At 41.1% G+C, this 12,139-nt stretch overlaps 1 protein-coding gene across 2 annotated transcripts in view; it reads left to right on the top strand.

Moving 5' to 3' along the window:
* Positions 1-12,139, top strand: part of FANCC (Fanconi anemia complementation group C) — a 144,789-nt gene that overhangs the window by 113,367 nt on the left and 19,283 nt on the right. For both annotated transcript variants that reach the window (XM_019554790.1, XM_019554792.1), the window contains 4 exons: positions 2,319-2,418; positions 4,178-4,253; positions 6,351-6,432; positions 8,985-9,159. In XM_019554790.1, coding sequence (XP_019410335.1) covers positions 2,319-2,418; positions 4,178-4,253; positions 6,351-6,432; positions 8,985-9,159 — 433 coding nt within the window. The remainder of the gene's footprint in view (positions 1-2,318; positions 2,419-4,177; positions 4,254-6,350; positions 6,433-8,984; positions 9,160-12,139) is intronic.

The following is a 12,139-nucleotide window of genomic DNA, read 5'->3' as shown; positions in this document are numbered from 1 at the left end:
TAAGGGCAAGAGCTGATGGGGATGGCTAAGAGGTTCTTGGTCCTGAGCATGACCTAAAACTCTGCCCTGCAGGGTATGGGTGGCCTGGTGCAGCTCCTCGTGGCACGGGAATCCCCAGGAAATGCCAGGCCAGTTACCACCCTGGTGAAAGGCGAGTTGGGGCACCTTAACCCCTAGTCCCCACCACACTGGGGTACAAGGGGTCAGGCACAGCTACGGCCACCTGAGCCCAAAGAGAGTGTAAGATCCAGGCGGGGCCAGGCATTGCTGCAGCCACCTGAGCCTCCACAGGGGAGGGAAACCGTGGACCCCTGAAGGAGGGAGTAGATGTGTAACCCCAGAGAGGGGGTGATAGTGAGGGCCCAGAAGAGGGCTGAGAGTCAGCCTGAAGGGCAGCCCAGCAGGGGTGTGCTGCGTAGGGCTGTGGAACAGCCTCAAGGGCAGCACATGGGCCAACCCCCTGGAGAGCAAGTTGAGGGAAGTGTGGAGTCCCAAAAAGGGGGAACAGAGGACTGGGAGTCCAGTGCATGGGGCCAGGGGCCCAGTGTGTGTTTGTGTATGTTTAAGTAAAGTTGCCCCAGGAGGGACCAGGGCAAGCTTGGCCCAGGTCAGGAACTTGGCTAGCCACTACCCAGGTGAGGGTCTCAGGAGAGGCCAGAGAGACTGTACATCTGATACCCAAGGTGTGATCTAGATAAAGCCTATGGCCTACAGGATCCACTCCAAGAGGGAGCAGGGTGGACCAAGTTGTCGATGCGAAAAAGAGACCCTATGAGAGGGGGTAGAGTGTGAGAGGCCCTAGTAAGAGGAGGGTGGTGTGAATGTGTGTGAAAGAGGCCTGACAGAGAGGGCTAGGCTTGGCCCAGCTCTAAGCCAGGAGCATAATGACACTATGGATGCCATCTGCCAGGCACGGGCTGCGGTGTAGGGGAGGTTCGGAGCCGCAGATAGTGCCCCCTGGCATCGGGGCATGTAATGGGCAGTCTCCCGCATTTTACCACCCATTTTGAGAACAGCAAAGTTGTGGCAGGCAAGACTGGGCGGGCTGCCCCATAGAGACAGGTGGGCGGGTCGGCATGAGACCTGGCCCCGAGAGTTGTCCCCTGTCACAATCAGTGACATAATAGTGAAAAAACATTAACTGGGATGACGTTAAGTGAGGAGTACCTGTATTTCTCTGCTTAATACTTGTGATTACATCTGTTTCCCATTTGAGGTAATCTCTGATCTTTAACAATGTGAAAAGGCTAAATAAGTCCCTCTGGTTCTCTTCTAGGCAGATTAGCCCCAATTTAGTACACTGCTCTGAAGAGAAAAGCAAAGATTCTCTATTTTCTATCAGTACAAACCTTTCAAAAAGGGAGAAATCCCTGCCTCTGTCTTTGGCAGACCCTATGTTGCTTTCTTGACTTGTTTGGGGTTACATATACTGTGTTATGGAGCACTGGTTAGAACACTGCACCTTCTTGACATATGAAACCCGCCAGGATTGATTTTTATGATTTTATAAATAAAAGCATCTTGAAATCCATGGGCCCCTAATTATGGGACAGCTGTACATGCCTTTAGTATAACATTCATTTCTGTTGGTGTAACTGAATGGTTTTTTTTAATTGCTAAACAGCGGTAGTGCCTGAACTGCAATGAGCATTACATTCAGTCTTCTTGTATAGCCTTTTAAAATTCATTAATTTTTTCCGTTGCCTCACCTAAATACAAATTGGACTGAACTGCTTCTTTCCATGCACAGTAAAAGTGAAACAGCCAATAGTTTTAAGCAAGATGAAATGCTATTCTTATACTCTGCAACATGCCCAAGAAGATTCTACTTGTTGAAACCAAAACTTTTTATAAGCTGCGATTCAGCAAAGCCTGAATCCCATGCTTAGAGTTAAGTTTGTGAGTAATCCCAATGAACTAAATCAAACTATTCATACACTTGCAGTTAAGCTTGTGACTAAGTGTCTTGTTAGATTGGGCCCTTAAAAAGACAAATGTTTGGTATCAGCCTGCTTTATAATATTGCCCTTTTTTCTCTGATCTATAGTTGTGTATGTGTATGATACATACACACTGAGAACAGTATAATTTTGTGAGCACATGTGCATGTGTTGTTTATGTTTTCTTTAAAAATGTCACTGAAGTAAGTAGTTTCTTTGGTTTCCGTGCTAGCATAATAGCCTGATGAGTTCTGATACAGTTTGAGGCTACAGCATGAAAAAAGTGTGCTCTCTCTTTTTTTCCTTCTTTCAATTACCAGTGGTGTGATTGGCAGACTAATACTCTGACCTGTCATAATTTAACTTTCCAATGCTCAGGAGTGCAGTGTTGGAAACTGATGGAGCTCCAGAAGTAATGATGATAATACAGGTGTTTACACAGTGCTTTGTCCAGGCTCACCAGAATGATAACAAGCAGGTTTGTCAACATTTATTTTTTAAATCTTTTTTTTAAATGAGAGGCTATAAGATTTTGCATGAAAAGGATGATTTTATTTTTGAGTATTCTGATGGGATTCAGTGAGCCAAATGATGGTGTCATTTTAATGCTGGCAAATGTCAAGGCTCAGTCTGGGCATTTTAACTGGCACTAAACATAGAGTCTTCAAGGCAGAAGTAATTTCTCTGACATGTCAGAGAAGTCCACTAACATAAGCCATGATTTACATGAGGGGTATTATCTTGGCCATGCATTATGTGACTGCATACTGAACTACAGCACAGTCCTCCATCTCAGACTGAAAATCTTTCTTTTGTAGCAGCAGGGATTATACAGAACAAAAAACTAAAATTAGTGAGAAAAAAGAGGATCAGAATATCCTTCTCTTACTGGGGATTGCAACAAATGAGGCAAAGGATCACAGAGCTCCACTCAGTCTAAGCCTCCAAAGTTCCCCACTCAAAGTCTGATTCTGCCTTTCAGTAGTTTTTACGCTACTCTTACTAAAACAATTTCTGCTTTTGTATCTGGGTAACCTAGAAGAGAATCAAGACTTTAGCTTGAAAACTTCAATATGGCAGACTTGCAAAAATCTAAATATGTTCATAGGCCACAATCCTCTTCCAGGTTCTCCATCCAAAGCATAATTTCACACTGTGGTCAATTTTTCCTGTCCACTTTGATATGACATAAGCAATGGCCAGGAAGCTATTCTATTTAATAATCTGCACCCTTAAACTCCAGAGAATTTTCACTGCCTTGAATTTCCACATGATTTTCGGAGATAGTAGCAAAGGCATGGGTCTTCATCACAGAACTGCTAATATACATGCTTTTAATTAGTATTGTGATTGAATCTATCTTCTAGCCTCCGGCAGTAGGAATTAAAGCTGAAATTACAGCTGTCTAATTTGATGCATATAAATGCTGCACAGATTAATTTTATGCTACCCTAACTGCATAGCAGCAGCACATTGTGCAGCCCTAGGCACATAGGGGTAGTTGGGTAGAGAATATAAGTAGATATCACACACCCTTCAGCTAGCCAGAAGCTAAATCTCTGGTGCCAGTAATGCATATGAAAACATTTCACCTGTTGATATTGAGTTATAGACTATTACCTGCCTTTTTGATGCAAAGCTGTGACTAAATATTGTATAGTTTCATTCACAGTGCACCTGATTAAGTTGCTGCCTGTCAGCATTTCAGTAACAAACCCTTTTTTGGAGAGTGTAAAAAACAACTGTAAAATTTCCTGAAACTTGGCACACAAGATCATGGATCAGGGCTACCTTCTATGTGTGGTCTGTATTATTATTGTTGTTGTTATTACATGCATCTATACGACACCTAGTTCTATGATACCTATGCTAATTCAAATAACTATAGTAAATTACTTACAGCTGAGGATAAGGAGAGAGAGAGACAGAGTTGTTTTTTCTCTTTGCAGACACTAAAAGGGAACATTTAGATTTAAACCATCACCATCCCCCCATGCAAAACCTGTTTGCATTGAAGTAAAAAATTCCATTAACAGTAATAACTATGTTTTGAAAGCTGACTTCTCTTTCTTTTCCTCTCCCTTCTTTATACAGAATTATAATGTTAGACTTAAAACTAGTTATATGATTCTTTATGGTCTGTAGTTACTACATAAGGCAAGCTTTTAGTATAGTTAAGTTTTATGTTCTGAGAAGATGACCACAAAGCTCATTTAAAAATTAACTTTATATTTTAGCATAAATTTCCATTGAAGGTCTACTTTCCTCACCACCATCAGCCTCTTGTGATAGCTTTACTAAAGCATCCTTTTGGTAAGTTTTGTCATGATTTTTTTTGCAGTTTTAATGGAACTTGCAGTTATAGTTATTTCTGTACAGAAAAAGTAACCTCACATATAACTTGCAAAGGAACCAAAGTATAGTTAGACAGGCAACCTTAATTCTTCCATTTCCTGGCTTCTGAGTTCTTGATTTAGGAAACGTAGTGGTTTTTCTAATGTGAGATGAGGACTTTTGTAGGTGATTTCTTTGATTGAACCAACTGAGTAGTTGGGACAGACATAGACAAGCTGTTGAATGCATTGCACTGCATTAAAAAGCTTGTCAAAGAGTATCCCAATTGTGCAGTTGGTTTAATATGATCTCACCCATAAAAATCCTTCTCTCACATTTCCTAGACAGTCACAGCCACAATATCACTTCAGCACTACCAAAATATGTTTTTAATCAGGTTTTTTGTTTGTTGGTATCTATTATATATAGGGATGTACTCAAATTGTGGTTTTGTGATTTTTGTGGAAACCATGAAAAATGGTGGTTTCTATACCAGAAAAAACAGCAGTTTGCACAATGTTGTGCAAAATCACTGGAAAAAAAAACTTGCTAAAAATAAAATGCTGGCTCCCCAGTGAGAGCTAGTAGATGCTGCAGCTCAGCCTTCCAGCCTGCCATGGGGGAGGAAGCTGCCAGCATGAAGGGGAGTAGCCAAGATGGCAACTGCTCCTTCTGCTGCTGATTGGCTAAGAGGGCTGCCTTTTGTGGGGGCCTGCCCTTCTCTGTTAATCGGTGGTGAGGGGTGGGGCCTCATGGAGCAGCCCACTCGGCCAGTCAGCAGTGAGGTTCAAGCAGTGGGTGGGTTTGCTACAAAAACACCAAGAAAACAGTGCCAGGCATCATGAGCAGCCCATGATTTTTCCTTTGGTTCAGTGTACTTTAAGGACATCCCTAAATATACATTATGTAATGGATAACATTAAAACAAAATTAAAATGGGACTTGAATAGAAGACAGGAGTTAATAGAAGAAAAGTGAATTAATTTCAGTATAATAAAGGTGATGCTAGGAATTAAAATAACTTGTTAAGGCCTGGAAAAGTAATCAGTGTTCATGTCTTTTTAATGGTCCATTTTTACTGGTCCCATCTTAGACATCATATGCATTGTCTTGCCAGGCACCTGGGAAAACACAAATGATATTTGTCTTAAGCCACAGGTTTGGGATTCTTTTGCCCTAATTTAAGTGCATCAGAAAAATCATTGCACTAACATGTTTCAGAAGGTAAAGGCAACTTCTAAATAAAGCCATTTTGTGTGCAATGAGTGGAAAACTACACAGCAGCAGAGAACACTGTTGAAAAGCATTGCTGACTGCACCCATCATTTATGACTTCATAGACAAGCTGTGTGTTAGTAAATGATCACTGCACACACACTGGTTTGGTTTTGAACTTGCTTTTGTTTTTGGAAATACCCATGTGCAGTGTGGTGCAGTATTTCATGATATGTGATTTCTGGTAAGGATGGAGGGTTGTAGCAGGAATAAGATGGTGGTTTGAAGTGGGAATAATAGTTCTTAATTTTAATATCACATTAGTATTAAGAAATATCTTATGTAGGATAGTAATGACCAATTGGAAGAATAGGCTGAACTTTGAGAAGGACTGTGGTAGTAAATTACTCTTTATCTTGAGAGTATAAAGGTACAGACTGATTGCAGACCATTGAGGCAATGGTGGATGGGCCCCACTGTTTCTTTAATCTTGGTGCAAGAAGGAAGTGATGTGATCAGCACCATGCTCTGGCCTCCTTTACCTCCAGGTAACTCCTGGAACCCACTGGATAGGAGGCTGTGCTGGAAGGGGAAATGATGAATAGAAACCCACCAGTGTCACCTGGGATCAAACCCAGGTCCTTCTAATCTGTAGCCTGGCACTGTGAGGCTCCCATCCTAAGAATATACAGTCATTTTAAAACTAGGTATGGGTAAAAAACACAACTGGGACTGTTTAAAACTTACTTGAAATCTGAATCCTATGTCTTACATATTCTAGGACTAGCTTGATATAGTTCTGTATATTATTCTGTTTTGCATATTTCATTAGGTACAATTTCAGTTATGATTGTCTTCCAGATTTGCCAGCTACATTCTGGTCTCAGCACTTGAAACACATTTCTGACATGCTAAAAGCAGCAGTACAAGATGAAACCATTAGGTAAACACTACTTATCACTCACCCTTTTTTTTCCTTTACATATACTACCCTGTAAAAAAAATCATGTCGTTTGCTTCCTTGATTAGGTTTCTTTATCTTTAATTGCCATGTTCTTATTACTTCCTAAATACAAGTTTAGTTTAGAGATTGGAAAACAGCACATTGTAGAGTGTAAAGAAGCCTGAAAATCTTACTGAGAACCTGGTTCTGAGCTTTTGAGGACCTGAAGCTTCAGACAATTAGGCTTTCTAATTCCAGCCCTTCATAAGAGCTAAAAGTGGAATCTCACAAAAGGAAAGCATATTTGTCAACTCTCCTGTTTTGGCTGCAGCTATCATGGGACTTTCCAGGCCTGGAAGGTTTCAGCCAACATTTTTCTTTTTTTTTTTTTTCAAAAGCCTTTTTTCAAAAGACAGTGCAATGCCAAGTAGACGTATAGGAGGCTGTGTTGAAATGTTCCCTTCCTTGTGTCAACTACTCCTTGTAATCAGAACATGAAGCTAGTGAGCAGAAGTCCTCATCTTATTTCCTGCTTTTTAAAGCAATACAAGTTGTGATAAACTGCTAGGAGGCATATATTGTGGGCAGCACGATGGAGCAGAGGGATTGGACACATACTACAAAGGTGAAAATTAAATGGCTCTTGAATGCCCTGAAGGGAGAGGACTTTTCAGAGAATAAGGCTTTCTGTCCGGTCTTTGAACACACCAGAGGGGGATTTGACCAAACATTTCTCCCACTTCTTTAACATAACAGAGGGGACGTTCCCCAAGAAAAGCAGGTACAGGTAGCAAGAGCCTATTGTCAGATAGAGTTTTATATGAAGATCTGATTAGTCTTTCACAGTTCTGCATAAGCTTCTAAGTTCCAAATCTTTCAACATTTTAAACTAAGGTATTTGTTTTGGCCTACTGATATTCCTCAGACAGCAAGCTGACTTCTCAGTGACATTACTATCCATGACTGAGATAGAGAATTATCTGTCAAATTGTTTTAAATTATGACAGTGTGGGTTATTGGGTGCATGTTTGTTGTGGCAAAATATGTGTTAGTGTGTATGGCTTTGTGGTGTAATAGGTTGCTCATCTGACATACAGCTGGGGGAATATTAAAAGGTTGTGGGTTCAGGTTTCACCAGACTCATGGGTTATAAAAGAAAAATGGTGGGCAGTTCTTCTGCCTCCACAGGAGCAGGACAAAGGCTAACATTTCAGATAGGGAGTTTTAGGTTAGATATGAAGAAATGTCCAACTATAAGGGTGCTAAGGCAGAAGATCAAATTACTAAGAGAGGTTGTGAAATTGCTGTCATTGAAAGCTTATAAAGGCAGAGTAGATGAATATTTGTCTGGGGTTTTTTAGACAGGGATGGATCTGTCTTAAGCACAGTATTAGATTAGATGACCTACTGAAGTTCCTACTGCTTTAAACTCCTTGCACTATGAATTCTTTGTCTGATGAAGGAATGAGGTTGTGTTGAAGGCAGCTTTGTCCCTCAGTGCCCTCAGTTCTCAGGATGAGGATCTGAGGGATATGTCTGTTGCCCAATAAACGCTGCTGACCCAACAGTTGAGTGTGTATGTAGACTAAACATCTCAAAGAACATCTGATACTGTATGGGTGAGTAACCTGTTTTCTAAAATGCGTGGGTGAAATTTTGGCCCCACTGAAGTTAATGGAAGTTTCTTGATTGACATAAAGAATTTCACACTGTGTTGCTATTGCGCCGCTATTTTTGCTTACACATTTACAAATCTAATGGCCCCTCTACACATGCAGGTAAAGGGACAATGGGATTTAATGTGATCCACATAGATGTGCTTCCTACTATGCCATATGTTCATGGCAGGAGGTGTGATTGTGGGATCATGCACTAAATTGCATCACAGTTTATTGCCAGTGCAGAGAGAGGCTGGCAAGAAGGAGAACCCTGGGGCAGGCAGATCACAGCAGCTGCGAACTCCCAGCTGTGGTAACATTCCCTGCTCCCTGCTTCCCCTGGCTGGGAGATTGCAACTGCGCTCCACGGTTGCCAGGACCCAGAGTCCACAGCTGCCCAGCGCTGTCAGAGCTGAGAGTCCCTTCAGCTGCAGGACTTCTAGCCCCACCTGTATATTGTGCACCTGACAGGGCTTCCAGCTATGGGAGCAGACCCTGTTACATGTGCAAAATAAGTTGGATAGCAACCAGCTATAAAATTATTACACATTTTTGAGCAATAATTTTATAGCTGGTTGGATCTTTTAATGGTGCATTTGTTAAATTTGCATGTGCAGCTAGTCTAAATTAATTGCACAATCAGCTTGGTAATTGCATGATATAGGTAATGTGTATAGGGGACCTAGTTAAAAGCCATAAAGAAGTGATTTACACATACTTTCCTGCAGTACCAGAAAAAGTACATACTGCATAAAAACAAGAATCATTAAAGTAAAACAAAGCAGCTTGGTCAACAGTTAAAGTAGACAGTCCCTCATGCCATCAACCTGTCACCTTTCACAAGAATTTAATAAGTAATAGCCAAGAAACTGAACACATTTCATTTTGTTACAGATCTTATGCTGACCTCTTTGAGACCTGGTATTTGTTTGTTCATTTTGGAGAATGGACTGACATGGCTGCAGAGCAGGTGCTGAAGTCAGGAGCTAAGTCTTCAGATGCTTTGCTGTGGTTATTGGCATTTTATTATAATCCATACAATGAAAATCATCAGAGGACTCAAACAATGGTGGGTGAAGTAGGCATGGTTGAGTGTATTCAGTAGTCAATCTTATACTTAAGTGAGACATTTATCTGGCGGAAAGGGCTGCGTTTTGCAGGATCTTCTGTGAACTGTAACATCTCCATTAGAAGGGCTCCATGATAATTGTTGTGGCTGTTCTAACTGGCATCTAAGAAGTGTTTTTTGAGTGTACTCTGGGGCATAGTGCCTCTGATTACATTTTCCTCAAAAATATTTGACTCTAATCCATTTCATTAGTACTTCTATAACTACTCTCTTGAAATCGCTATGGGTAACCTTTCAAAAAGCCTGTGAAGTAGGGCCCCCAACACAGTAGCACTTTCAAAGTGAATTCACTTTCAGTACTGTAATAGCAGTCCTCCATTCTTCAGTCACATTTTGCAATACTGAATCTTATCTAACTGTATATAACTTGATTTTGTTGCATCTATCGTCATAATTTTAAAACTAGTGATTCTCAGCTAGGGTTCTGGGGCATGTGGGTATGCCACAACATCCTTTTGTGAGTGCCAGGAGGTGTGAGGAGAAAAGCAGATAAACACAGGCTCAGACTCTTCCCTGCCTGGCTATGCCCCTGCCCTCACTGCCTGGCCCCTCTGCAAGGACATCAGCACTGTAATAAGGTAGTTTTTTGAAACAGGGTGCTTCTCAATTCTTCACAGTTACGTAGTGGTGCCATGAGTCTAATGAGGAATGCCTTAGGTCTAAAAAGGTTGAACCGCTGATTTAGAGTGATCTGATGATCTCATTCAGTTTTCCTGTGTTAATTTGTGGCACAACCTACTTAGTTTTGCTTTAACCTCTAAAGTCTGGTTCAAGTTGTCGCATCACAGAAGCAGAGAGGGGAACAGACAAAGGAGGGCCACATATTACTTTCATCTCCTCTGTTATCGAGCCAACATGAGACCTGCTGGGCTCCCAGGGTAAATAAGCATTTTACGGGTGTTTTAACTTACTGTTGGCTTCTGATGGGCCAAAGGAGTGTTGAATCAGGTAAGAAAAACTGGAGACAGCCACATGCTAGTTACGTACCATGTTCCTTAACCGGAAACCCCATGCTTGGAATATGTTGTATGATACGGAGAGTTTATAGCACCTTTGCCTAGTCTAAGTAAACTCTTCCCCAGTGGCCAGATTTGACTTGTTTATTGCTCCTTTACTCTGCTGGAATCACATAAAGGGTTAACACAGTGAGCCATTGGACCCCATGTAGATAATACACCTGTTCTTGATCCTACTTAAAACTTCAAAGTACCGCTGAGGGTCCTTGTGTTTCTGAAAAGTATCCTGGAATTTCCTATGTGGATGAGCAGAAGGCAGAGTGTAACAGTCTAGTTAAAGGTCCATGGGATTATATTAACTCAAACAATAGAGGAAAAAGTGTCCAGTGCTATAGTTGAGATTTTTTTTCTTTTTTTTTAATCATAGTTACCTTTTTTAAAGGTTAATAATACTTCAACCCAAAAAGTATTTATAAATTGATAATTTTATTTGTGAAGATTTGGCGGGGGGAAAGAGGGGAGTGTTTTGTTTTGTTTTGCTTTGAAGCCAAGAGTGGGAGGGAGGTGTTGATGTTTTAATAATAAAATCTTGGCACGCTTCTTCCGTGTGACAAGAGAAACCTGCTGTTTTTGTCTGTAAATCACAATATAAGAACTTTCCTTTCCACAAAATTGTTCATGTATTTCCATTGAGGGTACCAGTTTCAGGAAAATCCCAGTCAGAATGTGCGTATGAATTTCTTTCTCTCTGTCCCCTTCCAACAAAGGCTTTGGTAATGTTGTTCCTGCAACTTCACTTGATATACAGCAAAAAGACTCCTAAGGATTTGCTGCTATGTTATAAACATCCGGGAGCTAAGAGACATACCAAATGCCTGGACTGGAGTTCATGCCTCTCATTCACAGATGATCCATTGAGACTCTGATAAGCAAATACAGCTACGGTATTTCATCTAAGCACACAGGGATGGGGGGAAATCTCCCCTATACAGTGAAGGTCTGTAGCTGTACATATAGACAACTATATTATATGCTCCACGTTCCACTTTTTCAGGTCTGCAGAACACGTGGGTGGACAGCTCATTTTTTGGAGTCACTTATTCCTAGAATATATGCTTTCACTCAGTACTTCAAATCTCTTTCTTAGCTGTCTCAGGGTGCACTTAACTGTTATTATAGCGCTCAACATCCTGTCCTATTTGGGTTCTTTTTTCTATGACATGCCTAAATTTCTTAGGAGGAAAGTAGGAGATTTCTTCTCAATAAAGGAATGGATCACTTTATGGGATTGAAGAATAGTTTTCACAGATTGGTTTTGCGTGATACCTTCTCAAATGTATGGCTTCATATTCTCCTGCACTTACCTATGAAAGCCTCCTTTCTGGTAACCACTCTAGCAATGAGAAGAATGAGAGAATTGGGGATTAAACCCATCCCTTGCAAGTATTTTTTCCTGGACAGCATGTCTGTTCCCAGAGTTGCCTATCAGATGAATTTAAATAAAGTCACCCACTTACTGTTTTACCCCAAACCCCCATTCTAATTGTATTAAATTTGGATTACATGCCCTGGATGTTAGGAGAGCCCTTGCCTGTTATTTTTAAAGTTTATTTGTATCCTTTGCTGAGAAGACAAGAGGATGACCTGTTTTCCCCCCAGGAACTGCCCATGCAGCTCTTGGAACGTATAACCTTGGTATCATCAGTTTGCTGAGTTAGATGTGTCAAGCTTTAGTAAGGTTAATTCTGCCATGACAGAAACAATCACTGCTGCTGCTCTACAAAGCATCTTTGAAGCTGTTTTATGTAAAGCTTCTATTTGGGACTATGCACATAGATTTCATAGATTTCATAGACATCAGGGCTGGAAGGGGCCTTGAGAGATCATCGAGTCCAGCCCCCTGCCCAAAGGGCAGGAAGTCAGCTGGGGTCATAGGATCCCAGCAAGATAAGCATCCAATTTAC

This window comes from Crocodylus porosus, unplaced genomic scaffold (assembly GCF_001723895.1).
Source record: "Crocodylus porosus isolate Cpor-Errol unplaced genomic scaffold, CroPor_comp1, whole genome shotgun sequence".
Taxonomy (NCBI): domain Eukaryota; kingdom Metazoa; phylum Chordata; order Crocodylia; family Crocodylidae; genus Crocodylus; species Crocodylus porosus.
Note: the sequence above shows the minus strand (reverse complement) of the source record. Positions and strands in the feature narration are given on the sequence as shown.